Source organism: Anopheles maculipalpis, chromosome 3RL (assembly GCF_943734695.1).
Source record: "Anopheles maculipalpis chromosome 3RL, idAnoMacuDA_375_x, whole genome shotgun sequence".
Taxonomy (NCBI): Eukaryota; Metazoa; Arthropoda; class Insecta; order Diptera; family Culicidae; genus Anopheles; species Anopheles maculipalpis.
This window is the reverse complement of record NC_064872.1, coordinates 28,390,486-28,415,480: the sequence shown is the minus strand read 5'-3', so window position 1 is coordinate 28,415,480 and position 24,995 is coordinate 28,390,486. Positions and strand designations below refer to the sequence as shown.

The 24,995-nt window shown below is 43.2% G+C and overlaps 4 protein-coding genes across 5 annotated transcripts in view; 1 reads left to right on the top strand and 3 right to left on the bottom strand.

The window, feature by feature from the left end:
* LOC126563762 (restin homolog) overlaps positions 1–3,820 on the bottom strand; it is a 67,240-nt gene extending 63,420 nt beyond the window's left edge. The window contains exon 1 of one of the 2 annotated variants that reach the window (XM_050220470.1): positions 3,442–3,820. In XM_050220470.1, coding sequence (XP_050076427.1) covers positions 3,442–3,820 — 379 coding nt within the window. The remainder of the gene's footprint in view (positions 1–3,441) is intronic. The other variant, XM_050220471.1, reaches the window with a different exon arrangement.
* LOC126564831 (SPRY domain-containing SOCS box protein 3) overlaps positions 1–24,995 on the top strand; it is a 321,084-nt gene that overhangs the window by 166,392 nt on the left and 129,697 nt on the right. The gene's annotated exons all lie outside the window — the stretch shown is intronic.
* LOC126564887 (phenoloxidase-activating factor 3-like) lies at positions 7,074–8,595 on the bottom strand. Its single transcript, XM_050222010.1, has 5 exons — positions 8,400–8,595; positions 8,158–8,321; positions 7,895–8,103; positions 7,571–7,830; positions 7,074–7,486 (listed from the first exon to the last, which is right to left on the bottom strand). Exons 1-5 carry the CDS (start codon positions 8,458–8,460, stop codon positions 7,074–7,076), a joined length of 1,107 nt encoding a protein of 368 aa, XP_050077967.1. The 5' UTR covers positions 8,461–8,595.
* LOC126560538 (uncharacterized) lies at positions 9,527–23,387 on the bottom strand. Its single transcript, XM_050216497.1, has 3 exons — positions 21,749–23,387; positions 10,492–11,083; positions 9,527–10,421 (listed from the first exon to the last, which is right to left on the bottom strand). Exons 1-3 carry the CDS (start codon positions 23,385–23,387, stop codon positions 9,527–9,529), a joined length of 3,126 nt encoding a protein of 1,041 aa, XP_050072454.1.

Sequence of the window (24,995 nt, the reverse complement as noted above, 5' to 3'; positions counted from 1 at the left end):
ACGCCGGGGTACGGCGCAGCGAATGGTACGGTTAATGTGCACGTTAATTGAACATGACACTAAGTAATGAAGCAAAAGCGTGGCCAAAGCCCTTAAGATTCGCTGCCAGCCACTACTGTTTCCAATGTGGAGTGTGGAGATCGGAGGAGGGGGGGGGGGGGGGGAAATAGAAAGACGTCACATGGTGCAGGATGCTTGACGGATGGATTGGATCGGAGTCGTCGGGTGGGATCGTCGGGTGGGCGGAAGCAAACCCATCATACGTTACGGTGCGTTGAATGACAGACATGTCGTTGTTCGAAATTGATTAGCGATAGTTAATGTATTCTGGGCGCTTGTTGGAGTCATCTACCCGGTATCTAGTGGTGTAGTTGCGGATATAAGATAGACGAAACGTTTTCCATCGCTAGAAGGGTCGGGAACGGAGGATTGGATGGGAAAATACTCGAATGAACTGCAACAAATAACTTGATTATTAATACCGTCTTTGGTGCCTTTTCTCCGGGAACGCTTCCGTCAACATGGGGAGCTGTTGATCGTATCTCTGTGCACACTACACCAGTGAACAATCTACAATCTTGATGCGTACAGCATGGACAGTAGAAACGCTAAAAAAAAAACAACACACACATATTGTGTCTTTTGAAGCGAGTTATTGCATCAAATTCGGACATGCATTGTTTGCTAATTTTTCTATTCAAGGGTACGTTTCCTATTCTTAATTTAAACTTGAGATTTTTTATGTATTTGAAAATTTTAGCCTTTGATCCATTGACTTCTTAAGACGATTGAGTATATTTTTTAGTTTAAATTCTTTCTATTCGCGTTGTATTGGGAGAATTTATGCATGCAAAACCACTTAGATCGAAAATTCATTTTTATCCAGATGCTGAGACGACTTTTGCCTAACAAACGAACTTTCAGGACACCAAAACAATTGATGCAGTGGGATTTAATTGAAATTTAGTATTGATACTGCAGTTATTTATAGGAATGTCTGCCTCAGTCGGGGTCCAATGAAAGCTCGGTTAAGTTTACTGTACAAGTAATACGATCCACGATAACACGATAATACGATCCACCCCTGGACCCATGTGAGCTTAATTTTCTGCGCTATAATGGCTATAATAACTGTGGCAGTTACTCACACTGTGTGCAAGTATAAATTTCACACTTGACCATTTCGTAAATAGTTCGTGATTGAGTTATCGTATCAAAACAAACGATACGTCATTCGAACGCCACAAGTGTTTGGAAACCGTGAAAAAAATGTGTACCTAATAAGTGGAACCCGCCGGAACTATGGAAGCGAATTATGTGTATCATGATCATTAAACACGGTGTAGGACATTCGCAAGCAGGTTGAAACCTGCAATGGAGATTTTGAGGCTGTTGTACAACTGAAGGATCATACCAGCCGGTCGGATTGCTTACGGAACGACGAGTTCTTCGACATTACTTCGATCAGGCTCTGAGGCTGAACGTGGACGACTGTGTGAAGCTGCTGGACAAGATCGTCAAGCTCTGGATAACCAAAGTGGCCAATGTGTGGCAACAAGATTCGGCACCTTGTCATACGGCCGGCAAATCGCAAAAATGGTTTAAAGACCATTTTTACGACTTTACCACCCTCAATGTTCGGCCTCCAAGCTTCCCGGACCACAATCCGATGGACTAAAAGCCGAATTAGTGCAAAGAAGTAAGACCGTTTTTGCGGCCCTACCCAGGGCTATGGAAGTCCGGGCTTGCTCCAGATTCCGAAAGCGGATACAGGTGGTCATCAATGCCGAGGGTGGTTACTTTGAGTAATTTGTGCAGCCAACATACAATTCCCACATGAACTGTCTAATTTATCGTGCACATCGTGTAATTGTCCTTCCACATATGCAGGGCCAAAAATCCTTAAGATCTTCCTCTCGAATGGTCCTCTTTCGGATGGGAAGCTTTTGTCAATTTAATGCAGAGTTCATGTCTCAGAGGAATATGTTAATACTGTGATTATAACGGCTTTAAAGTTCTGGAGCGACTCGTTAGCCGAATCGGTAGCAGCGCCGGTCTTCGAACGACAGCAACAGGGTTCAGATCCGTAGTAAGAATTAGCTGCCCAACTCCGTGGTATCATCAAGTATAGTTTGATGCAATCGATGACCGGCATGACCCTGGGGGGTCTTTGGCCAAAACAGAAAAAAGATCTCCAGTTCCGTGATAATTAAACATAAAAAATAAACATTTTTAAATCTCTACAGTTAATTAAGATAACATTTGCTATATCATCACGTGTAAACAGTTAAACTGATAACAGCTAAAGTTGGAGCTCAATGGTGATTGATATGTGCTTTACCCATCAAGGAGTTATTGGTGAAATTTTCTGTGAAAACGCTTGCAATACCATATCAAATCATACCTGCTTAAATCTTGCCAAACAAAGAAATATAGCTTCGGTGAGGCATCCCAAAAGCTATCTTAAATTGATTACAAACTTCGAAAAAAAATCAATTTAAGATTCCAGTTATCAAATTTTAATCATTGGTAGTTGCAATGATTATCACAAGACTAACTATAAAAAGGTTAAAGTTTTACTGATTTAGCATATTATTAATGTCACATATTTTGTTCAACGTCCATTTAAATCCAAACCAAAATAAATAGTAGGTCTTTCGTGAAAAGCACATTTAAAAAATACTCAAAAAACCTTGATTGTTGACCAGGTCCAGCTATTTAAGAGCAACAGCAGTTACGGCCTTACTCAAGCCACACTGCAACTATAACTCTTTCAACACTGACACTACACGCCTACGCATATGTCAAACTAATCGACATTTCAATACAACGGCGAACACAGCTACAGCTTACGCACTTACCCCTTGTCGAGCAAGTGTGATAATTGATTAACATTATCGAATTGGCGGAGAGCAGGAACTTGCCCTCACACTGGCAGTACAGTCCACCCTCAAAACGATGACGATGGGCTCTGTGCGTTTCGATCCCCTTCGTGCCGAAACGAACGATCTAGGCTAATAAATTAATGACAAAATTCTCAGAAGCCTGTGCTGGCGGCCACACTTAGCAATTCAATTACTTAAGAAAGGTATTAAGCGAGCGCGCTAAAAGCTATCTGTTTTCTCGCGTTCAACACGATCCGGTGATTGCGTGCGTGTGTGTGCTGATGCAAACGATTACATCATACGAGTGTAATCAAAATTGAGGAATTGTAATGGGTGGATGAATTTGTGTAAACGGATGAATTGAATCGGTTAGGATTTTGTACAAACGATAGTTTTCACCGTGCCACCAATAGATGGCGCTGGATGAATGAGGAGCAATATGAATAGTTTATCAACCACTCGATAGAGGGCACTTTCGTGAAGCAGATTCAAAATTCAAGAATATGTACAATTTCTTAACATAAATTTAGCTCAGATTTGTGCAGAATTTACTTACGTTTTGGTTCCGGTGGTGGAGGTCCCGCCTTCGGCGGTGTATGTCCCATGCACAACCGCCCTATCCGGGTGGTGGACGACGTTGTGGTGGTGCTTGTGGCGTTACCGGTTGCAGCGGATGAGGCGACCGTTAGCTGCGAGCTGGTACTGGCCAACGAAGTGGTAGAACCACCGTGCAAATTGGCGCTCGGTGGCCGAATGCCCGATGGTTTCGGAAGTGCTCTCACCTTCGGCGGTTGTATACCGGATCCACTCACACCACCACCACCACCACCACCACCACCGTTAGTTGCTGGTGGTTGCGCTGGGGTGGATGTTTCCTCCCCATTAGCAACCGCTGGTGGTGATGGTTGTGGGGCATCATTCGCTTCCGTTTCCATTGGAAATCAATCACTATACACAGACGCACACGCAAACGCACACTTCACTTTAGACCCCACGTTCTAGCACAAACGCATTCAACAAACTACTTGTACACGGCCCTCTCATACGTATCAAGCACACAACATTAAAACGAAATGAAAAACTGCACTAGAAAAATGGAAATCACACAATTATTTCACAACTTCACGGCGACACTTGTAACGCACTAAAACAAACGAAATGAACACGAAAAAGACCGCGCGCGACAAACACGACCGACGTCAGATATCACATCATGCTGAAGACTTTGCATATTAACGACACTTCTTCACATTACGCGCCACTTTTCACTCGCGCACACATACACCACACTTGCACAAACACACGCGTTGCACGGTTTTCTCGTGCGTGAATTTTTGTGTTGTTTCCTACCCTTTTAGACCGCTTCAGCAATTATTTTCTCTCACGAATCTACTACCAACTTTTTTTTAGGATGTTTTATTTTTGGGATGCTTTCCTTCCAAGAGCGAATCGCACTTCAATTGAGTAAAACTGTGCGAACGCTCAGTCTACTGTGATCGAGTGAAAGGATCAACGGGGACTTGGTTTGTGGTGGGTGTTTTGTTTGGTATTGCAACGAGACTATTTGAGCAGACAATTTTTAATATGAAAAATGAATATAAAATAATAAAGTACTTACCTTAAATATATCAGCAGGCTAAATTATGTTCTTAAAAGCATAAAAATAAATAATATAACACAACTTGATAATACAACAATAGGAAACACACTTAATAAATGAATAAGTGACAAATCACACAACTGACAGGTGAAGAACAAAAAACAGGTAAACAATAACAAATGATCCGTTGCCGGTTACCGCTCGCTGAACTTGAACGAAATCGGAAATGCTCAATCAAGCACGAAACGTGTCGAGCGGTGACAAGAACAATACAAACCTAACAAGCGTTACTAATTGGCAATAAGAGTTCGCGCTAATAGATTATCAATCGCATCAAATTTCCCGCCGGTATTTTGCCGGTGAAAATATTGTGCAAAAAAAATATCAAGAGGAAAAAGCATCCCACAGACATCGAGCTGACCTTGAACTATTTGCTGCCAAGGCAACTGCCATTCAAGGACGGACCCCAAAGTGCAGGTGGTTTATCATTTTGGTAGGAAAATATTTACCAAGCATAGTGCACACGATCTATTTTTAAAAATTATATTCAGACCCGAACGGCCATACACCCCACATACACAATCACACAAACACTGATTGTGCTCAGCCGTTTGCTCGTATTTGAAACTTCCAACGTTTGACGTTTTGCTCTGGCTGCTTGGGATGCTGACGTCTTTTTTCCCCGTGCAGCGCTGCACTACATTCAGCATCACTCCTTCGCCCGTTCGATTCGACCCGATCTAATCATCAAATTAACTCCACTGCATACCGATCATTGCAACACCCCACTTTCATCCAATCGCTCAATCGCATCCGCTGACGCCTAAATTGCGTAACTAGGCCCACAAATCACACTACACCAGCACAAGAACCTTGAATTTCGTATCGAGATCACTACCAGGCCCGTACCGATTTGCGAAAATGTAAACAAATTGCATGCTCTCTCTCTCCCCCAACTTCGCTGCGTTCCGATTCCGGCACCATACTTCAACACTCCACGGCGACGGTACGCGATAGCAGAAAGAAGAAAGGAAGGAAGCCACGCCACAATAGCTACGCACCGAACTTTACACGCACGCCATAAGAGCCCGCGTGATTTTCTTTACACGTACGCGGCGCAAGAAATTACCTTTCTGGTAAGCTGTGGAAATTGTTCTTTCCGAGCACACACACACACGCACGCACGCACGAGTATTTTCTTTTACGAACGAAACAGCCACGAATTCACGAGGTGGAAAAAGGCAAACAACTCGCGAGCGACCGTGCCAAACGTCAACATCAGCTGTGCGTGTGTGCACGGTGGGAAGGCTGTGCGGACACAGAGTGTGAACGCGCGCAGGCTGACATTTGACGTAACGGATGTATTTGTTTGAAATTCAAATATTTTTTAATTTCATAACGGAAAACAGACAAAAATAACTGAAATTGTATAAACTTGCTTTTAGTTTATAAATAACTCAAGATTTTTACTTATTTATATATTAATTTGCATTTCCATTTTTTAAAGCAACGAATGGAGTTGGTAGAGGCTTTAAACTAAAATCAAATCGGTAATATAATTGATATTTGGATACAATTCTATATTTGTAATTATTTGGAGTGTCTAGGACCATACCATGTTGAATACACCGGTTATCGTCCGATCAACGAAGTTATGCTACATCGGGCTTGGCTAGTACTTAGATGAGTGACACCATAGAAAACCAAGCGTCGTTGACTCCATTTGGCCATTTGGGAAGGCGTCAAATGGCGCCGATCTTCCCATGGAAGAACCGGAATTCACATCCCAACATATGACGATGACAATGGGAACGGAAATCTATGAAAATAGGATCCGATATTAGGACAGAAAAAAGATATGATATAGCTAGGAAGAAACTACTTTCGTGACCCAGAAAATGAAGTGGAATTTTCAGCTGTCTTTTTTATCTCATCCTTCGACTCATAAACGATCCAACTGAGAAGTTAAGAGGATTAAGATGAGGATTCAATTTACAGAGCACTAAAAAAAAAACATTACAAGCAACGTGTTATTGCTCATTTTCGCATTAAAAAAATAATCCAGCAAGATTTAATAGGACCAGCGAATTTACGAGAGTGGCACACTTGAATGGACAAAGAACAAAGTTATTAGAACTATACTGGACGTATAAGAAATTGAAGATTATTTGGAGCTTCAAATGATTAGTAGGCGTGACCTTGAGGTACGATTAGTAGACGTGATCTGACAGTCTAATTCGTGATTTAAATATACGATAACAATAAATAAGGCAATGAAAGTTAGTATCTGTAGCATCAACTGGATTGTCAAATTTGATCTGTTAACTACACGTGAAAAATAAAATATATAGATAATTGTCGAACGAATACCTGTAACAACATAATTTTTACCCACGAATTGTTTTTTTTTTTTTGTTTATCAGCGCCTTATTCAGATATGTATTTGAAAATAAAAAAAAGCACTTAAAGTATTAAGTATACCCATTCCCACTAATGTATCGGACATCCACACTTAATCTAACAATTAATTTGTTCATCAGTTCTGTGCAGCGTGCTTCATCTATATTACTTCCAACTCGTTTCGCCTTCTAATCCAACACATTAGCTTCCCGTACGATCCAATCGATAAAGTGCGTAACGTTTGCAAACACTCCCGGTGCAATCTTTGTTCCGCAAGTTTTCACCCCAAACGAAACCACACCCTGCAGAACGAAACGCGTCGAGTCCGATACGTACTGCAACGGTCCTCCCGAGTCTCCGTTACAGTGAGCCGTTTTATTATTGCCGCCAGCACACAGATGTGCATCATCCAGCACAATTATTCGATCCAGCTCCTTGATACGCATCGCACAATCTGGTAGGGTGATTGACGGTAAGACCGCATACCGTAGAACAGCCGACCGTTCACCCGACTCCGTTAGTCCCCAGCCGGTGACGAAGGAATCTGATGGACGGTAGGCACGCAGCTGCTCCGTAAGAGGTAGACAGATTGGAATAACACCTGGGATCGTTAAGAAGTTATAGGTACTGTGTATTGCAAAAATTTAGGGAAAAAACAACTGGACACACTTCATGCTCTACTCACTGTACCCAATGACGGCAGCGTATTGCAAACGGATAATCGCCAAATCGTTGCGCTTCGAGCGTGGACTATATTTCGGATGAATCACGATCGTGTCGATCGGGATGCGCTGGGCCGGAGGTCCACAGCCGGCAGAGTACTCATCGTCGGCATCGTCCGTTTCGGTGCTCTCATCGCTGTCATAATAATCATCTTTAAAATGAATCCTATCGTCACATTTACGATCGTTGTTGACATCATGCACTCCGACACGTACGCCAACGCTGGAAAGGAAAAGCCGAACGTTGTTGATTCACCCGTCAGCGATGTGCGAGACCCAATGCTTACATTTTCCGTGCCTTGACGCAGTGTGCTGCTGTCAGTATGTGGCGATCGTTTATGAGACTTCCACCGCAAGGCAGCTCATCGGTGACGCTCGTCTCTAGCAATGCCATCCAGGGAAAGGCATACGCTCGAGCCTGTTGGCCATACGCGATCAATTGCACACGTGTGACACCGCACAGAATTTCCTTCCGATTGCAGCATATGTAATAGATCTACGGGGATGTAGCGTTTAGCTGAGCGCGCATCACACGCATGTCTCCATTTACCTTGGAACCATTCACCGCTCTCTGCACGTCACACAGCTGCTGGAGCGCTTCCTCACGCACACTTGGAGGCCAATATTTTGGAGCCTCGTTAACGTAATGAAGATACTGACCGCACAGCGCAAGCTGTACACACCGTTGTTCATTGTCGCAACCCTTGATGAGGCCTGTTTGGTTGAATGGTGAACTCATTTGATAGTTACTTGCATTGTCAATAACCTCCAAAAAGCACACGCCTCACATACCCCAACTGATGTGTGATAGGCACAGAAGTACCAAACCTCTTACGATAGTACCCACGCTCATCTTATCACATCTGTCCGACACTTGGCAATCACGACGTCCACCTGCCCGTACGAAAGAATGCCTTCTAACTGACCGTGAACCAAATTATAATATCCCAACATACGCCCAAACACTGGGAAACACCCGGAATAACTTGCCAAGCAACAAAGACCAACTACTATTTGCACGTCCAACGGCGTCATCATCTTCGGCACATCGGACGACACAACACAAAACACCAACAATTACCCCATCTAAGGCTAGCTTTTCGTTCGTTTTTCGGTCCAACCGTACTCCGCAAAGGTTCCACGCGAAATCTCTGCCCGCAACAGCCAGCGGATGTGCGAGTGTTTCTCGCACTGTTCCGTACGTTTTGCGGCAATTGGAAACATGTTTGCTCAGCTTTCAGTGTAGTTCACCATGGTGAAGGTCCTTCTATTTGTTCCGCAGGTGAATACAAAAGTTGCTGGAGAATGAAAAGAACACCGACGCTAATGAATATTCCTATTGGGGAACGGTTTTTTAAATTCCGTTTGGAATTTGGAATGTTGGATAGCACGGGGGAAAACAAATGTTTGTTTGGATGAATTCTTCCACGACTTCGGATGTGTGTGCGATGTGTTGCGATCTTTGTCCACTTAATGGGGGATTTAGAGAGGAATCGGTATAAACGATAAGTTTTATTTTATTTAAAAAATTCATCTTCTTTCGTGCAACGTTAACTTAACCATAAGTGATCAGCCACTCGGGCAAAAGTAGCTGATACAGTTTACATAAAAATACCTAAACAGTCCAATAGCTTATCTGTTATAGCTAAGCACATCAATTGTACCGCAAGGTCTAACCTGCTCCAGCTACCTTCAATAGCATCATACAAATAGTAATACCTTTATAAAAGTTTCTTATCAAACATTTGATTGTTGTCAAATAGCTGCGCATACTGAACTGCACAGTTGGGTGTACAACATACGCCGGACGATAATAAATACATGCACCAGAAAACTTTTCGGCTCTCCATTTTCTCGCACCCTACAAACATAAGCGATAAGTTCTTTGGTTAATCCTTCCCCTTGGCACTGGCCCTCTTTTAGCGTGGATCAAAGATCGGCCCATAGAACAGCGGCAGCCCGGTTGCATCGTGCCGTAGATAGATCAGGAACGGTGCGTTGCCGTTAAACTGTCGCTGCGAACCGATACGATCGACCAGTGCCGAGGTGGCGGCCGCACCTTCCGTACCCTCCTCATCGATCGCTAGATCCAGCTTGTGAAGGATCTGATTCACGTACGGTTTCTGCCCCGTCACCGTACTGTCAATCATGTTCGAAAGATCGCTCTTGGCCGGGCTGAGGATCGAGTTAAAGCCAAGCTTCTGGAACGATTGCAACAGATCGACGCTGTTGCGAAGATGCATCTTCGGCAACCGCACGTTGGTCGACTGCAGCTTCATCTGACCGATCCACGAATCGAGCATTTTGCCGGTAAGCGATGCCTGCAGACGTCGGATCGCAACGCGGCTAGAGTTTGCCGGTTGGATGAGGTACATCGTGCTGGTATCATCGCGGTACGGCAATCCAACGATCGACACATCCATTGCATCACGCGTCTTGTAGAATGGCAAACATCCGCTAAGGCTCATCATCTTCACGCGATAGGATGGCCCGTCGAACCCGTCCGGGAAGAAGGGGGCATCACGGGTCACGAGCGGTTCGAACTGGGTCTTCCATTTGGCTTTGAAGTAGAGTGCGTTTGCGATTATCACGCTGGAGCTGGGACTAAGTGAACCCTCGAGCATGTTGCGAATTTTCCCTGCGGTTACATCGCTAACCCACTTGTTGATCAGTGCAGTGGACGAGGCCGAATTTTGTGTATCGATCGGTTGCACCAGAGCGCCATAGAGACTGCGGGCCAACATTACGTACTGCTGACGCATCGGGAGGTCCTTTTGGTAGAAGATACCGTTCGCTATGCGAATAACTTGCGATCTAGTGAGGAAGAATTTAACGAACCCGTTAGTTTCGTGGAGAAACTTTTCAATTCCGTTTGGGAACTTACTTCGCTGCTGGAATGCTCTGCCCATCTTCGTAGTCTTCATCGTGAGGACACGTCTGTCGTCGCCATTGATCGCGCCGACCGTCCACCGGGTCCGATGACACGAGATTTGCAAGCACACTACCGTACCGCTGATGCATACGCTTCCAGTTCATGCTGGACGGTGTGAGTACCTTACCAAACTCTTCGTGTGTAACACCACCAGATCCGAGGAAAAGGAGATTAGCCACGGTTATAATACTAAGTGGTGAGAAGAGCTCTGCTTTGCTTTGATGCTGTGCCAACGTTCGACTGATGCGCATCATAAAGTCTACCACGACCTGCGATATCTTGGAATCATTATCCGGGGTAAGGGATAAGCTGCTAACCGGATAGGGAGTCGTCGATGGTGCTGCTTGTCTTCTGGCAGGGATGGGGGCTGCAGTTGGACCACTTTCAAAGTTTTGCCTAAGTGCTATCCGTTGAACTCCACGAACCATGGGTGTGTACCTTACGGTGGGCGATTGTGTATAGTAGCGGTTCCACTGACAGTGGACGAATGGCACGAGCAGTAGCCATAATGTGAACGAAAGCACTTGGAAGAGTTTCATATTAGCTAAAAAACAAACAAGTTATAAAAAAATCACTTTAAACTGATGAAACATTTTGAATTCTTGCCCAGTATCCCGATTAAAATAAAGAACAAACAAAACTCCCAACTCGTCGGTTCAATTCGAACGACTGTTCGGTTACGTGATCAGTTTAGCAAAATGATTGCAGGAAGATCATTGCAAGTCGCACCCTTATTCGAGGCTGATCTTACTAAATGTCGCATGAAAGCGAGAAGGAAGAGGTAATGGACGGAAACAAGTTTGTAACGACTGTTGACGGAAATACCCAAAACTGGGAAAATCCAAACCATTTCATCGTGCTCACGATACAGTGCGGTCGAGGGTACAAGATTGTCGTGCCCCCTTTACTACAAAATAAAATATATTATCAAGCAACACCAACCACTCCCGTATTGGTGCTCGTGACCGTAGCATTTTTCTTTGCACTATAAATCTTGCAGTGTTTCATCACAACCTGGGACTGATACGTCGTGTGCCTCGTAATGATTCTTTTATTTTAATTGATGTGTTGTTTAAAAATAACGAATGCTGTGCGATAAGTGCGCTAGCAAAATCATATTTCAAATTTGCTGCACCACGGTTGACAGCTAGTAGCATTTGGAAGTGGTTCTCGTGGTGGGTTTGGATAATTTGCACCACTATTGGTCGTGTACGTGAGTGCCCGCGCATTTGCGTCACCATTTTTAATGTCCCTTAGGATAGGTGAATAGTTTAACAAAAGCGGTGTCGTTCCAGAGATTCCAGATAGTTTGAACGACCGTTAAGTATCGTTGGGTTTCATAGGTTAGAATTAAACGTAAAGAAACATTATCTGCGAAAGGAACTTCAAGATCCTGAAAAAAGAGCATGAGATGCATATTGTGTACATCTGCTACTCGTCTTATTGCTTTGGAGGGTAGGTCACCTTTGTTTCTCCTCTGAATTTTATAGGAAAAGCTCTGACGGCTGAGAAAATCAATTCTATATTAGATCCAATACTAGATAATATCGGTCCGGTGATAGTGGTGACAGCGGAGCAAGGCTTCACTAGGCAGGACAGGGGTTCAAATCCCATCGTGGTATCAGTAAGTTGAGTAAGCCATTTGATGACCGGCGTGACATAACAGGTGGTTGAGCTTTATAAACACGAAGAGATGGACAAAATCGGTTTGAATATGGAACTGGTTCCGCACAGATCCATAAAAATTGAAACTTATTTCAAAAATAGATTAATCGTTTGGAATTTTTTGATTAGCCACGCGGTTCCGAATGTTCCTGGCTGTTCCGGATAGGTCAAGCAAATCCATTTCTGAAACTGGAATCCTGCTGAAAACTCCCGATAACCCGTCACTAATTACTCTGCTGAACGTTAAGGCGCCACATACAGGTCGAAACAGTTGAATTTTAAGGCATACGACTTGTGGGTGGTGGGTCAATTACGCGAAGGAATGCCCGATTCCCGAACTCTCACGAAATTTCTTTTTACGTGGTCAGATCTACTTGAATTAGACGGATAACCTGTTTTCTGGATCGACCAGAACTTGTTCTTAGCAGGGCGGCACCAGTTTCGCTAAGATCGAGCGAGTTAACCCTTTTTCCTGGACAAGACAGTATTTTACTATGGACCAAAGTTTCAAATTCTTCCGAAGGAGTGGGAAAACATTACTGGAGCTCGGAACCTATATCCGTAGGTAAGGCAAGGGCGAAACTATCCCAATTCTGAGAGATCCTCCCAAAGAATTAAATGACTGATCTTATTTTTGATTAAGTGTCGCCATTGAAATGATTTGTAGTTATCAGAAAGTATCGCGTGAAATTTCAAATCCATATCAATTAGAACATTCAGTTCATTTAGCGTTTTTATACTTAGGCACATCAGGTAATCGTAGATATTTATTAGGTTCAAGCTTCCATGACTTGATTCACCCGTAGTGGATAGTCGGTCTTTTGTACGGAAGAAACGATCTGAATCCTATTCGGAAATTATCAAACTTTCTTTCATAACCTGCTCTTTCTCGTTCCCTGTGACCTCATAAAACGCTAGAAAGTGTTTTTCTGTCAAACTCACTCACTATCAACAATCTTGGCAGCTGTCAATTACACTTGTAGTACTACATCCCTCGGTTAGTAGTAATCGTGATGGCTATATCTAACTGCTCCGACACAAGACAATTACCCCGATCGCACGCCGATTGCATCGCTTCCGGTAATCACGACACGTTAACTTCACGACGATCGGCATTATTGACATCCCTTCGTGGGTAAGTTACTTTCGCGAACAAAAGCCAACCAGGCAAAATGTACAGCTTGTTGTGGAGTGTGATTGTCGTCTCCATCTTGTTCGTCAAACAAAACTTACAGAGCACCTGTCAACAGTGGGAGATCGGACGAACCTCTCCCGTTCGCATTGGTCAGTACAAACGTCAGTACATCGCAAGTGTTTAGCAAGCTATTGAATTTCAATTTGCTACACCACTGCTAATTTGATGCACATGCCTCAAGCAACTGTTAAGTGTGCGAGATCGGGTTCATAGAGTGATCGATCAAGGAAACATTCTAGATTGAAAACCGGTTCGCTAGTGGGCACGATCATTTCGAAACCCTTGTTGAGGCGTTGTATGTTTCTTCACAGTTGTTGAATTCTGATCGAGGGCTTTTAAAAGGCCCGGCCATAGTACTATCGCTTTCCTAACTTGAACCTAAAGATAGGCGAGCGTGTAGAAGAGCAAAAGCTATCACGTGTCGTTAGTGCTTAGTAATCATTTAGCACTTCCCAATTCCACTCAATCAGTGGCAGCTGTAGCATCACTTTTACTTTCAAAATTCGTGCCAATGTCACAGACCTACCTCCGGGTCGGGCAATGCATCATTCAGGCATTCTGATTTATTTACAAACTTCTTACAGCAACATCGATGACGCAAGAGGCTGCCAAAATGGGCTGTTGCACAGATGCGGATCAAAAATGGCGGCAACGAAAATAAAAGACTCACCGCGGGTCTTGTGCGTAAAATCGTTTTAACATCTGCGATTTTTTTCTCTCTCTCTCTGCAGAGAATGGATTTAAGTTTTCGCATATCATGGTGATCGTGAATACAACGACCTGCGTATGATACAATAGTGGAGTACAAGTTTTTGAGGTCACTCACTCGTATATATTTAGATAATGAATGTTTGTTTTATATTCCATAAGTATCGCACGATCACGGCAAGTGATTTGCGCATCGGAACAAAATTTTCGATCTTTTAGATAAATCAACGATAAATATATCCACATATTATCATATTCGAACTATTTGAATGCTATCTATAAACTAAGCTATCCATCAGCGACTAACGGCTTATATTAAAACACGATCCACCAAGGCATAACCGGTACTGGGCGGTATAATATAAACCACCCCCTGTTCGCCACCTCTAAAACGCGAGAGACATGCTAATGAATGGCAAACATCCCTACTGATCGAGCAGCAAAACTCGACCAAACAAACAAACAAAAACCTGCCGAACGTGTTAAGGCAACACTTGAGGGCAAAAGAGGATCACAAACAATCAATATCCAGCGGCAGCTTCGTTGACGTATTGACATCGTCTGGATCGTTCGCACAGTCAGAACACTTTGTAAAGGTTATGGTTTTAAGCTTCCAAAACCAACATCAAAAAGCACAAAAAAAAAAGAAATCCTCAACTACTCGTCAATGAAACGATTCGGCAGTTCTTTTACGATTATTACTTCGCAATTACTACCCGGACCCTGATGGTGAACCTCGTGGAACTGTGCATAATTTGCTTACACTTGCTGTTTGTTGCGCATTCGGGGTAATTTAGATGAGTTGAGGAAGGTGAAAAACAAAACACGCACTTGCGGCAATCTGCCATGAAGCGCTAACCGCAAAGCATCACTAATGACGTACAGTGGTAGTACGACATTGGTTCAAGGTTTAGCGAATTTAAGAACAGTATGAAAGGCACAACAAAAAAAAAACTGGCAGGCTTTAACAGACCCTGACAGGATCTTTGGTTTTAGTTGATTTGAGACAAAAAAGCTTCTTATTTTTTTGAAGAATATCTGGTTCGATCTTCAAGAATTTTCCCTTGAATGATCTTCCAATTTAACATGCCTTAATTCATTTTGAAGCATAAATTCATTTTCAAACATCACAGTTGCTTTTTTGGAGCATGGTCACGATCATTCTGTTCAAGCTCTTCTCCGTACTTCTCACTGCAGGTACTAGAGGATCACTAGTGCATTGCACCAATGACAGTTCCGAAACTGTCAGACATAGAACTATAGTAACTGCCGTTAAACCGAATGCACAATCTAGCATCGTTGCACCATCCACAGTACGAACTGCATCAACTTAATTATCACACAAAGCGCCACATTGCATTGCTTTTGCTGGAATGCCCTTAATTGTACCGCCACAAAGCACTCGCCACTGACAAACGTTCCCAGGCTCATCTGCCACAACTGTCGACCCGAACAAAGCCACGCCAAGGTTTTGTTTGTTACTCCTGCTCCTCCTGCTGCAGCACCCCGATCAGCCCAATGAACCAATCCTTGCGAACACGGAGAACACAACTCACCATTCGAAATGTGCTCAACACTGGAAACAACTTGTTGCTGTCTTGTCTACCAGCTTATGTTAAGTATTGCACGAGCACAACCGTCACGCTGTAGCTTGCTCTCGAGACTGAATGGCTTCGATCGGTACCGAAACAGTTTTATGCGATTCTGTTACGCGCTCCGCATGACTCATGCTTGCGCTATGGAACAGATGCGCCCGTGATGCCATTTTCGCACTCATGTGGAGCATTGTGGAGCATGGTAGAGGATCGTGCTATAGGGTTTGAGAAGAGTCGAGTGTTCGTAAAAGTACAAAATTGCCAATAGGGCAAACAACCAATGGTGTTCGCTTCCTATCAGGTAGCGCTAATGCGAGAGCACGTGTTTAGTTTGTGTGGTTATGGTGGACGCTTTTCGAGTTCGTGTCCTCCGAAACGTGTGTCTGCATGATCTGCATCGTTCTTGGAAAACATGAACATGTTGTGCACTGGAGAAGTATCTTTCTTTTGACCTCCCAAAGTGGTAATCCTTGACGGGGCAAACCTGTGCGAAGTGTTCCGTGCAATATTCGCACAAGAGTTTGGAAAGCCCAAAGTACCGGCACGAGACGGAGCAAACAGGTCAGAGGATACGGATTGGCAGATTGATCTGGGCCGGATGGATTCATGAACTCCACGGAGGTCATAAGCCGCTCAAAAGCGGCAAACAGTTGCCAATGACTTGTGAAGTATGCACTGACAGCTTGTCTCACACATCATTCATCATTCGTTTGGCAATATTTATATTTGCCTTATTTGGAAAGGCTTTCATGAAATATACTTCTCTCAAATTTTACTATTATTAGAGGGCGGCCCGGTGTTAACGTGCCAGCGGTGTCGGTCTTCATGTGACAGGACTGGGGTTCAAATGCCATCCGAACCGTTGCCTCGTAGTGAGGACTGGCTATCCAACTACGTAGTATCGATGAGTATAGTAAGCCGGTGTGGGCTAGAAGGTCGTTAAACCAAGAAGAAAAAAAAGAATTCCAATTATTTCATTAAGTAATTAAATACATCATCATTGACGCAGCGCCACGTGGCAATCCTTTCATTGAATTTGTTTAAGCGTAATAAAAAAAGTGTATTATTAAAAAGGTATTTCTTCTCTAATGTCAAACTCTGAACTGCAAGCGATATTCTAAATGATGTTTTTACAACCTATAATGAGTAAGACAATGAACACATAGATTTAAGCATCAAATATTGTGTAGCTATTCCCTTTATTCCGCGATAGTTTAATATATTTTGCATTTATTTAAAAAAACAGTGTAGTTAACCATCGCCACAGTACGATCACAAATACGATCATAAAACATAAAACATGTTATCGATGATTTTATCAGGTTTAAAATGGTATGGTCATCACTTTGCAAACCATTGACCTCTTTGGGGAGTGTTTACTGCTGAATTTAAAACAGTTTTGAAAACATGTGAATAAATAACCGGAAAACCCCAAATGCCTTGTCGGAGAGAGAACCGGACACTGGGATGCGGTAAAAGTTTGAAAGATTTTGAAGACAAAAACAGGTGCAGAATCCTGTTTTGAAAACCAGACAAAGTTTGTAAGGTGTTTGTGCGATGTGTGAGGTTCTAGATTTATATTTCCGTAAAGATTCTGAATTTATGTTAATGTTAGTTAACATTAAAGATTTATTTTTAAGTCAAAAAAATTATTTAGAAAACACTTTTTATGCAGTAGAAAAGGAATATAAAATCTAATACGCACTAATCAAAACAACAAACAACTCATCATTAGCGCCACTTTATCATTTTATTTGTTTACATTTTCGACACAGATAACACCTCGCTGTGTTTGTGTGTGGTACGATTTTAATAAGTTGTTTCCGGTTTCTTTCCCTGTTTATTGCACTGCATATCGATTTTCCACTGACTGAGATGTTCTGTCCACTGTGTGTAAAGTATATCATTGAGAAAGAATTTTACTAACCGCATCAGTGCATCATGGGACAGGAATTGCGAGCGTTCTGTTTGCATTGATAAGGTGGCTACTGCCAACCTCAACCGAATCAACCATTCGTCACGTTCGTTTGTGTAACATTGGACAGATAACGTTTATTATCTGTTGACGGTCCCCATACGTCATCGTGCGGTCTTGGCCCAATCTAGAGCGCCCTTGCCGCTTCTCCTCTTTATCCCCGTCAGGTTGCCAAACATTTAAACCATTCATAAGATCCGTACGACGCAACATATCTGGTAGAATGTTTATGTTAGTTAGGAAAGCCAGAACATGCAAACTCATCGTGTAACAGTCATCCTAACATTCTGAGAAGCTATCGTTTATCGATCGAAATCGACAGCACGATATTGGTCGGTAAACTTTTATGTCCCAACCATGCCAAACGATCTTATCTTACAGAAATCCAGAAGGAAGTATGCATAATGGTGATCCCACATGCTGGCGTGATGACAGGAAGCGGATGTGGATTTTCCCAAAACAATTTGCTACGAATAATCCTTTCGATGGGAATAGTTTTTCGTAGCAATTTATCGTCTATAAAACGTCATCAAGATAAACAATCCGCCATGCTAGAAAATATTTTGAGCACTTGAATATACTATTTACACTACTAATTGCTGGCAAAATATTGATGCCACTGATGACATCAATTGGTAACTTCAATAGGATACAAGCTAACGTCACTATTGCAAGAAAAACACTTTAGCTTCATGGTACAAATAACCTTTCTGAGTCGTTTACGACCACTTGCTTCGCTCAACAGGCAGTAGACACGTCTATTTCTTAGAGTTGCTAATTTGATACTTTGACATCGGCCAGGTAAAAGCAAAAAGGTTAATTGTAACCGTTAAATAGCCATAAATTAGACAATTCTTATATGCATGATTATCAGAAACCATACGAAGAATATTGCTCACACGCTTTTGTGATGTTCAACAGCGTTGGGTTTCAATCCCGGAGATAGTCCAATATACGTGCATCATTCATCGTCGAAACGTCATCTGCCTGCGCGTACAGCATGAACCATTTGTTAAACGTACTCCTGCTGCTTCGTAGCGTAGAATGAGATGAAGGAAAACCCGAAATGCATACCATTACCAACGATTAACTCCCAGCATCATCACTTCATTAGATTCCCCAAATAAAAAAGAGTACCTTTGCTACATAGGGTGTCCCTAATGAAAGATCTGATCCAAACAGTCTTGTACCTGACTAATTCATCGATTGATGACGGATGTTTAACAGTTATGACGACATCGTGCAATCCACGATGTGCACGACGGCACGCCTGCCTGCTTAAAACGATTTCGGTGGACTTTGCCAATGGATGCTGATTCCCGGAGAGCAGTACAAACCGATAAGGTGCTCGATTTAGCTCCCAGTCCAAGCGCCGGCAATCGAGCTGAGTCACAGCATTGCGTTCCTCGGGTAGCTTTGTACCGGGCCGCCTTTGGACTCTGTACCACCCGGGCATAGTGTCGCATATAATTATGGTTTTGCAAGTCACAATTGGGGAGAACAATTGGTTTGCTTGGGTTTTTGCAAATCGTGTGTGCGTGTAATTTGTGCAAATCGTCGTTGCTCACGATTCTGCTATGCAAATAGCAGGAAGCGTAAGTTGAATGTACCACGATCGAGCGACACATTACAAATTAAGTACATTTGTCTGGCGTTTATTTGCATATACTTTTGCTTAGTTAAAATATGGAGTTTGGAGCAGGGTGTAGTGAGTGAGCTTGTCAAAATTGGCTACTTTTCCAAGAGTTTCGCCTCATTGTCATGTAGTTATTGATCCATCCAGGTCAGTAAATGTTGATCGAAGCAGATGTTGAACAAACATCAATCTTGATCTTTATCAATCTGGATGAATCCTAATGGGCGAGCAAATAGATTAAAATTGCCTAATTTCTATGAAATTCTTAAAGTTATCTATAGTTAACTTTAATGCTTTAATGCTTTTAATGCTTACAGTCACTTAGTCTTTGGTCTTCTTTTTGTCTTAACGACCTTCTAAGTCACGCCGGTTATCGATTGGCTTACTAGAAATGCCGAGTTGGATTGCACGTAGTTGGATAGTCAGTGCTCACCACGGGGGTTTGAGTCCCGGTCCTTGACCGACGGGCCGCCCAAGTTACAGATGATATTGACGGATATTACTCTAGTTATGAAATATGCATTTTCAATCTATAATTTATAAATTATAAATTTCTAGCTCGTAGTCTTGACAATTATCTGATACTCCGTTTAGGCCATAAAATGTTAGTCGAAGGTATTACCCACATCCTGTGGTCAGAACTGAGTGGAATTGGGTGTCAGTAATACTTTATTGCTCAACGTTTTATTGCCTTATTAAATCCTGAAGTTATTTTCTTATTCGAACAGATGCTCAATCCTTTATGCTCAAGACTTTAAAAACATACGATCCTAGGGTTGAATCTCTCGACTTCTGCTGCATTTTACGGTAGTGCTGTGTTATGTCCGAAATTATTCCTCTTCAGATCGTCTAGCTATTCTCTAGCTTTGGGAGGGTTAAACCAAATTTGGCTCTGTTTAGCGTTCAGGCAATGCCTCACGACATTCAAGTTCTCCGTTCCCCGAAGGGCAAAAGTTCAAACTTAGTTACTCGACAGTTTTAAGCCCTGTATATTCTCGAAAAAAGGTGGCGCCGGATCCACTCGGACCATCCTTCCATGTGAGCACTGAATATCCATCTACGTGGCATGAGCAAGTCTAGTAAGTCAATCCAACTGGCGTCATGACCAAGCTGAACATTAAGCCGAGAATAAGAAGAAAAGTTAAAAAATTAAAATTAAATTGGTTACTCTGTCGTATGAAGCATTTCATTGGTTCCCGGACCTAAAGGGATTTGTTGTTCCCGTTCAATAAAATCAAAACTTGAGGCTCTTATGAATGTTCGTGATTTTTCTTTTCGGTTTTTCTAGTCCAGCTACTCGTGTCTAAACTGAAAATGGTGAAATCAACTATTTAGAGATTTTTTGGAAGATCCACATCGTATTCAACAGCCTGAAATAAACCGTGGTCTGCAGCCTTTAAAATGCCATTTAAGTTATTCTACTATTTCATATGAAGTCAAAATTGCAAAGCGTCGATAAATAAACAAAAAAAAAATTAAGGTGTTTACAAAATCGAGGCTTATACATTATCAACAGGAAACCCCTGTAGCCCATCAAGCGCCAAAATGTATGCAATCGTGCTTTAATTCTGGTTACCATGCATTCAGGCACAATTTCTCACAGTGCTTCAAGTTCAATTAACTAGTGGTTCGTTCAGGTTGTTATAATATTAATAAATTATGGTCAAATTAAAGAAAAATCAGATTTATCATTTATCTATTGCTGATACTACGGCTTAGAGCAGCCATACTCAAATAAACTTAAAAAAAAAAAACATATTGCAAGTTAATGTTCCTTTTTTATGAATATTCTTGAGATCCATTAGAGTCTTATTGTAAGACTCATTTTCAACTTAAGAGTGCTATTAACTCGCCGCTAGTAGATAAAGGCAGTGAAACATTGAAAAACGGTTTGTGCTGTAACACAAATCGTTTATTTGCAGTGAATCCACTTCCGTGTTGTGGAAATTTACGCGCCATAATAAGCAGTAAAAAGTAAAACCAGACAAAAACAACTTTCCAAAGGTCCAACAACTTATTCCACAAAAAAAAAATCGAAACAAAACTGATGTTGGCTAAAACACTCAATCGCCCTTCCAAAAGCACTCATTTAATCAGCGGCCAACATACAAACAAAAAACCCACACAATGCTAAATGTCCCGAAGTAACGATAACAAGACGAGTTCTCCCAATAAGGTAGCTTACCCTGTCGTTCCGTGGGTACCCACTTCCTTTGATACCTCTAAATCTTCTGCAATTTGTTTACGAACCAAGCATTCCAAGCAACAGACAAGAAAAGCACATCCCAATGTACAATACCTTAGAGTCTAAATGTAGAATATATTTCATTGACTTAATTGTATAATAAACTAGATGTTTGTTTTTTTTAAAGATTATCTTCCTGCTTTTCCGGTGTTTTTCTCACAAATTTTCTCCCTCGATCGAACGATCGCCTAAGGCGTCGGGTCGTAGATCGTACCGTAAAACAGTGGTAGCCGCGTATCGTCATGACCGACCAGCAGCAGGAACGGTGCATCGATCCGGAAATGGATGGACGGTAACGCCCGGAAGATGGTGGACGTCGTGATCGCGCCACCCTCCGTACCCTTCTCGTTGATGTCAAGCTCGACCCGGTGAATGAACTCGCTCACGTGCAGCTGAGCCCCAGCTGGACTGGGCACGCGATTTCTGCTCGGCTCTGGAGCTGCCTGGGCAGCGTTCACATTATTGTTCCCGTTGCCACGCCGTATGTCAGCCGACGGTTCCGAGTAATAGTAATCGGTGGGAAAGATGACGGACGATGGATCGACCGGTCCGGCGGCACCCGGTTCACCGAACCTTGTAGCAAACAGTTCGATCTGTTGCGGTCGTGCCACCATACCGGAAAGGTCGCTCTGCCCCCGGTTGAAGATCGTTTGCAGCCCTAGCCGCTGCAGTACGTCGCGCAGGTTGATTGTGTTGGTAATCTGCATCTTGGGCATCTGTAGGAACATCTTGCGCTGGACCATCTTCGATACCAGCTCACCGATCGTGGCGGGCGTTAGTCGGCGCTGGAAATCCTGCATTGTTTGGCGCGTCGAGTTGTTGGGCATGATGATGTAGAGGGCCGATTTATTGCCCTGGTAAGAGAGACCTACAATCTTCGCATCAACTTCACGCGCATCATAGTACGGGTAGCAGCCGACGGTGGACATTGTTGGCACCAGTTTCGATTCACGCCCGTAACCGTCGGGGTAGAATGGTTTTAACTCCGTTGCCTGCTGCTCGAACGGTTCTGACCACAATGCCTTGAAGTACAGTGCACTCGCAACGATCATTTCTGCCTCAGCCGCCACCGACTCGGACACGATGTCGCGTATCTTACCCTCAGTGCTGCGCTGTGCCCAAGCATTGATCAGTGCCGTGGCTCGTGCCGGATTGCTGGCGAAAGGAACATTTACCGCTGAGCTGTTGTAGTAACGCTTCGAGTAGTACGTGAAGCTAGCGTTCAGTGGGAATCCTTCCTGCACAAACACTGCATTCGTCACACGTATCACGTCCTTTTCGGGCGGATATTCGGCTGCCGCTGCGGCTGCATCTTCCTCGTCCTCATCGTCATAGCAGGGATTCGACGTACGCCAGCGTGGCGGCACCCGATCAAACTCGGTCTTGGCCAAATCGTTTAACATCTCACTGTACAGCTGATGTATGTTGTGCAGGTGATCTTTGTACTGCTGGAAACCAAGCACTCGTATCAACTCATGCTTCGTCTCCTGCTCGGCACCGATTAGCATCAGCGACAGGGCACACGCAATACTGACTGGCGAGAAGACGGCCGCCTTGCTTTGCTGCCCGAGTATGCTGCCGATCACCCGGGCCAGCTCAGTCACTGCAGCCGATGCGGGGTTGTAGCGGAATGCGGGGACATGCTGTACGGTGACTTGCGGCACCGATGTGGCAGGTACCGGTGCGGGTAGTGCGAACGACGAACGACGACTTGCGGGAGCAGTTTGTTGTCGAAACTGTTGCTGCTGTCCTAGCACTGTGGGCACTAGCGAGACGCAGACCAATACCAGCAACACGTGTCCCACGACACGTTCGCTCTGTGTGTGCATCTTCGCTCCGACTTTGCCGCAAGCTGTTGACACTGAAAACATCAATAACCGGTAAGACGACACGGTACTCGTTCCAATGTCGATGCGTCCCGATGGGAGTAGCGATGTGTTGTGATCAACACACCACCATCTACTGATACACCGTCGTCTGCTGCGAACGGTCTACACCACCAACACACTGAACTGATTGCGGCGGGACGGTAGTACAGCTTTTATAGCCACTAACAGAGACACAACACTTTGTCAAACGAAAACCGGAATCCCTACTAGTTCCAGAACATTGAGAGGGAGACCGAGATTATGAGGAAGATAGATAGACCAGTTGCGTGTGTGTCTTTACCAAAAAAAAAAAAACTTCCTTGTTTCTCGATAACTATAATCTCGATCGCTATAAAATTCATACACAGTGCACTAATGTCAAGATCTCCGCGAATTCTACAACAAGATTACTGTAACCTTTTTATCCTACGATCGACACAAACTTCACTGGGAACAAAAACTTTTGTACGATCGATCCGGAACCTTTGACGTTCCGAGTGCGATTGACGACACGATCGGCTCGGCTGCTGTTTGTGATTAGTGGCGATGATTGTGTTCGCAGCCCGTTGCAGCTATACTGCTTCTGTCTGCTGATCGTTTGGGACTGCCGCACAGACTGGGAGGGTTGTTTAATTTACATATTCGCACACCGAACCATGCAAGACATACACATACGCGCAACCACACACACACACACTCCTATCAATGCAGTGAGCGCAATGTATGTGTGCGCTGTTTGTATCAGAGATCCGCAGACGACAGGTTTTGCCCGCTGACTCAAGAACCCGCCTGTGTCTGAGTCTGTCTCGCCAGTCAAATCACTGACCACAGGGAACAGACCAAGCGTGCCATCGTTGCTGGTTAACAGTGGAGCGAATTCAGTGTGCGCAACAGACAGCAACAGTTTCAGTATGGAAAGTACGGCAACTTGATTCCGGAGCGTCAGGGAAAACCCAACACCATTTATTGTCCGCTGTGGTTCGGGTTTGTGCGTGTGTGGTTCCGGAGAGATGCAACGGGTAAGGACTAAAAAGGAGAATTGACAATGTGACTAATTGGTGTGTTGTGGTTGTCACACGGCACACACGAAAACCGGTTAAAAGCAGACAACAGATGCGAAATCGGAATATATTTATTAAATTGATACTAGGTTTACTTCATCACATTTGAATGCTAGAGCTTGTGCAGAATTGACAGTGTTTATATAGCTTTTTTTTTAAGAAAAGGTTGTGTTTGTGTTTGTGATATTGTATAGAAAAACTTAAACACTTAATAGTTCTAAAGGCAATAAAACATTAAAACAATATTCATTAATTTTAATATTCCTTAACAGGCAGCAAATTATCTCAAGCATTAAATGAGATGAAGCTGAAGAAACAATATTTAAATATTGGAGAAATAAGCATTAAAAAATTAAAAACAAAATGATAAGAAATTTCATATTAAGACAAAATATGCTATCCAACACAATTTTATATTGGTTTAAGCAATCCATATTAGATTGACATGACAATCATTTAAAAAAAATTAAGATGCTTGTTATATTCTTAGTCCCACTTAACGAATCCT

Bases quoted from the DNA above. Each gene is read 5' to 3' on its own strand.
- LOC126560538 (XM_050216497.1), bottom strand. From the start codon at position 23,387: ATGCACACACAGAGCGAACGTGTCGTGGGACACGTGTTGCTGGTATTG. The intron at 11,084-21,748 runs AGGCGATCGTTC...TTTGTTTTTTAG, and splicing joins GATCTACGACCCGACGCCTT to CTAATATGAAACTCTTCCAA. The intron at 10,422-10,491 runs GTAAGTTCCCAA...CTTCCTCACTAG, and splicing joins CAGAGCATTCCAGCAGCGAA to ATCGCAAGTTATTCGCATAG.
- LOC126564887 (XM_050222010.1), bottom strand. From the start codon at position 8,460: ATGAGCGTGGGTACTATCGTAAGAGGTTTGGTACTTCTGTGCCTATCA. The intron at 7,831-7,894 runs GTAAGCATTGGG...TTTCCTTTCCAG, and splicing joins TGCGTCAAGGCACGGAAAAT to CGTTGGCGTACGTGTCGGAG. The intron at 7,487-7,570 runs GTGAGTAGAGCA...TAACGATCCCAG, and splicing joins CGCTGCCGTCATTGGGTACA to GTGTTATTCCAATCTGTCTA.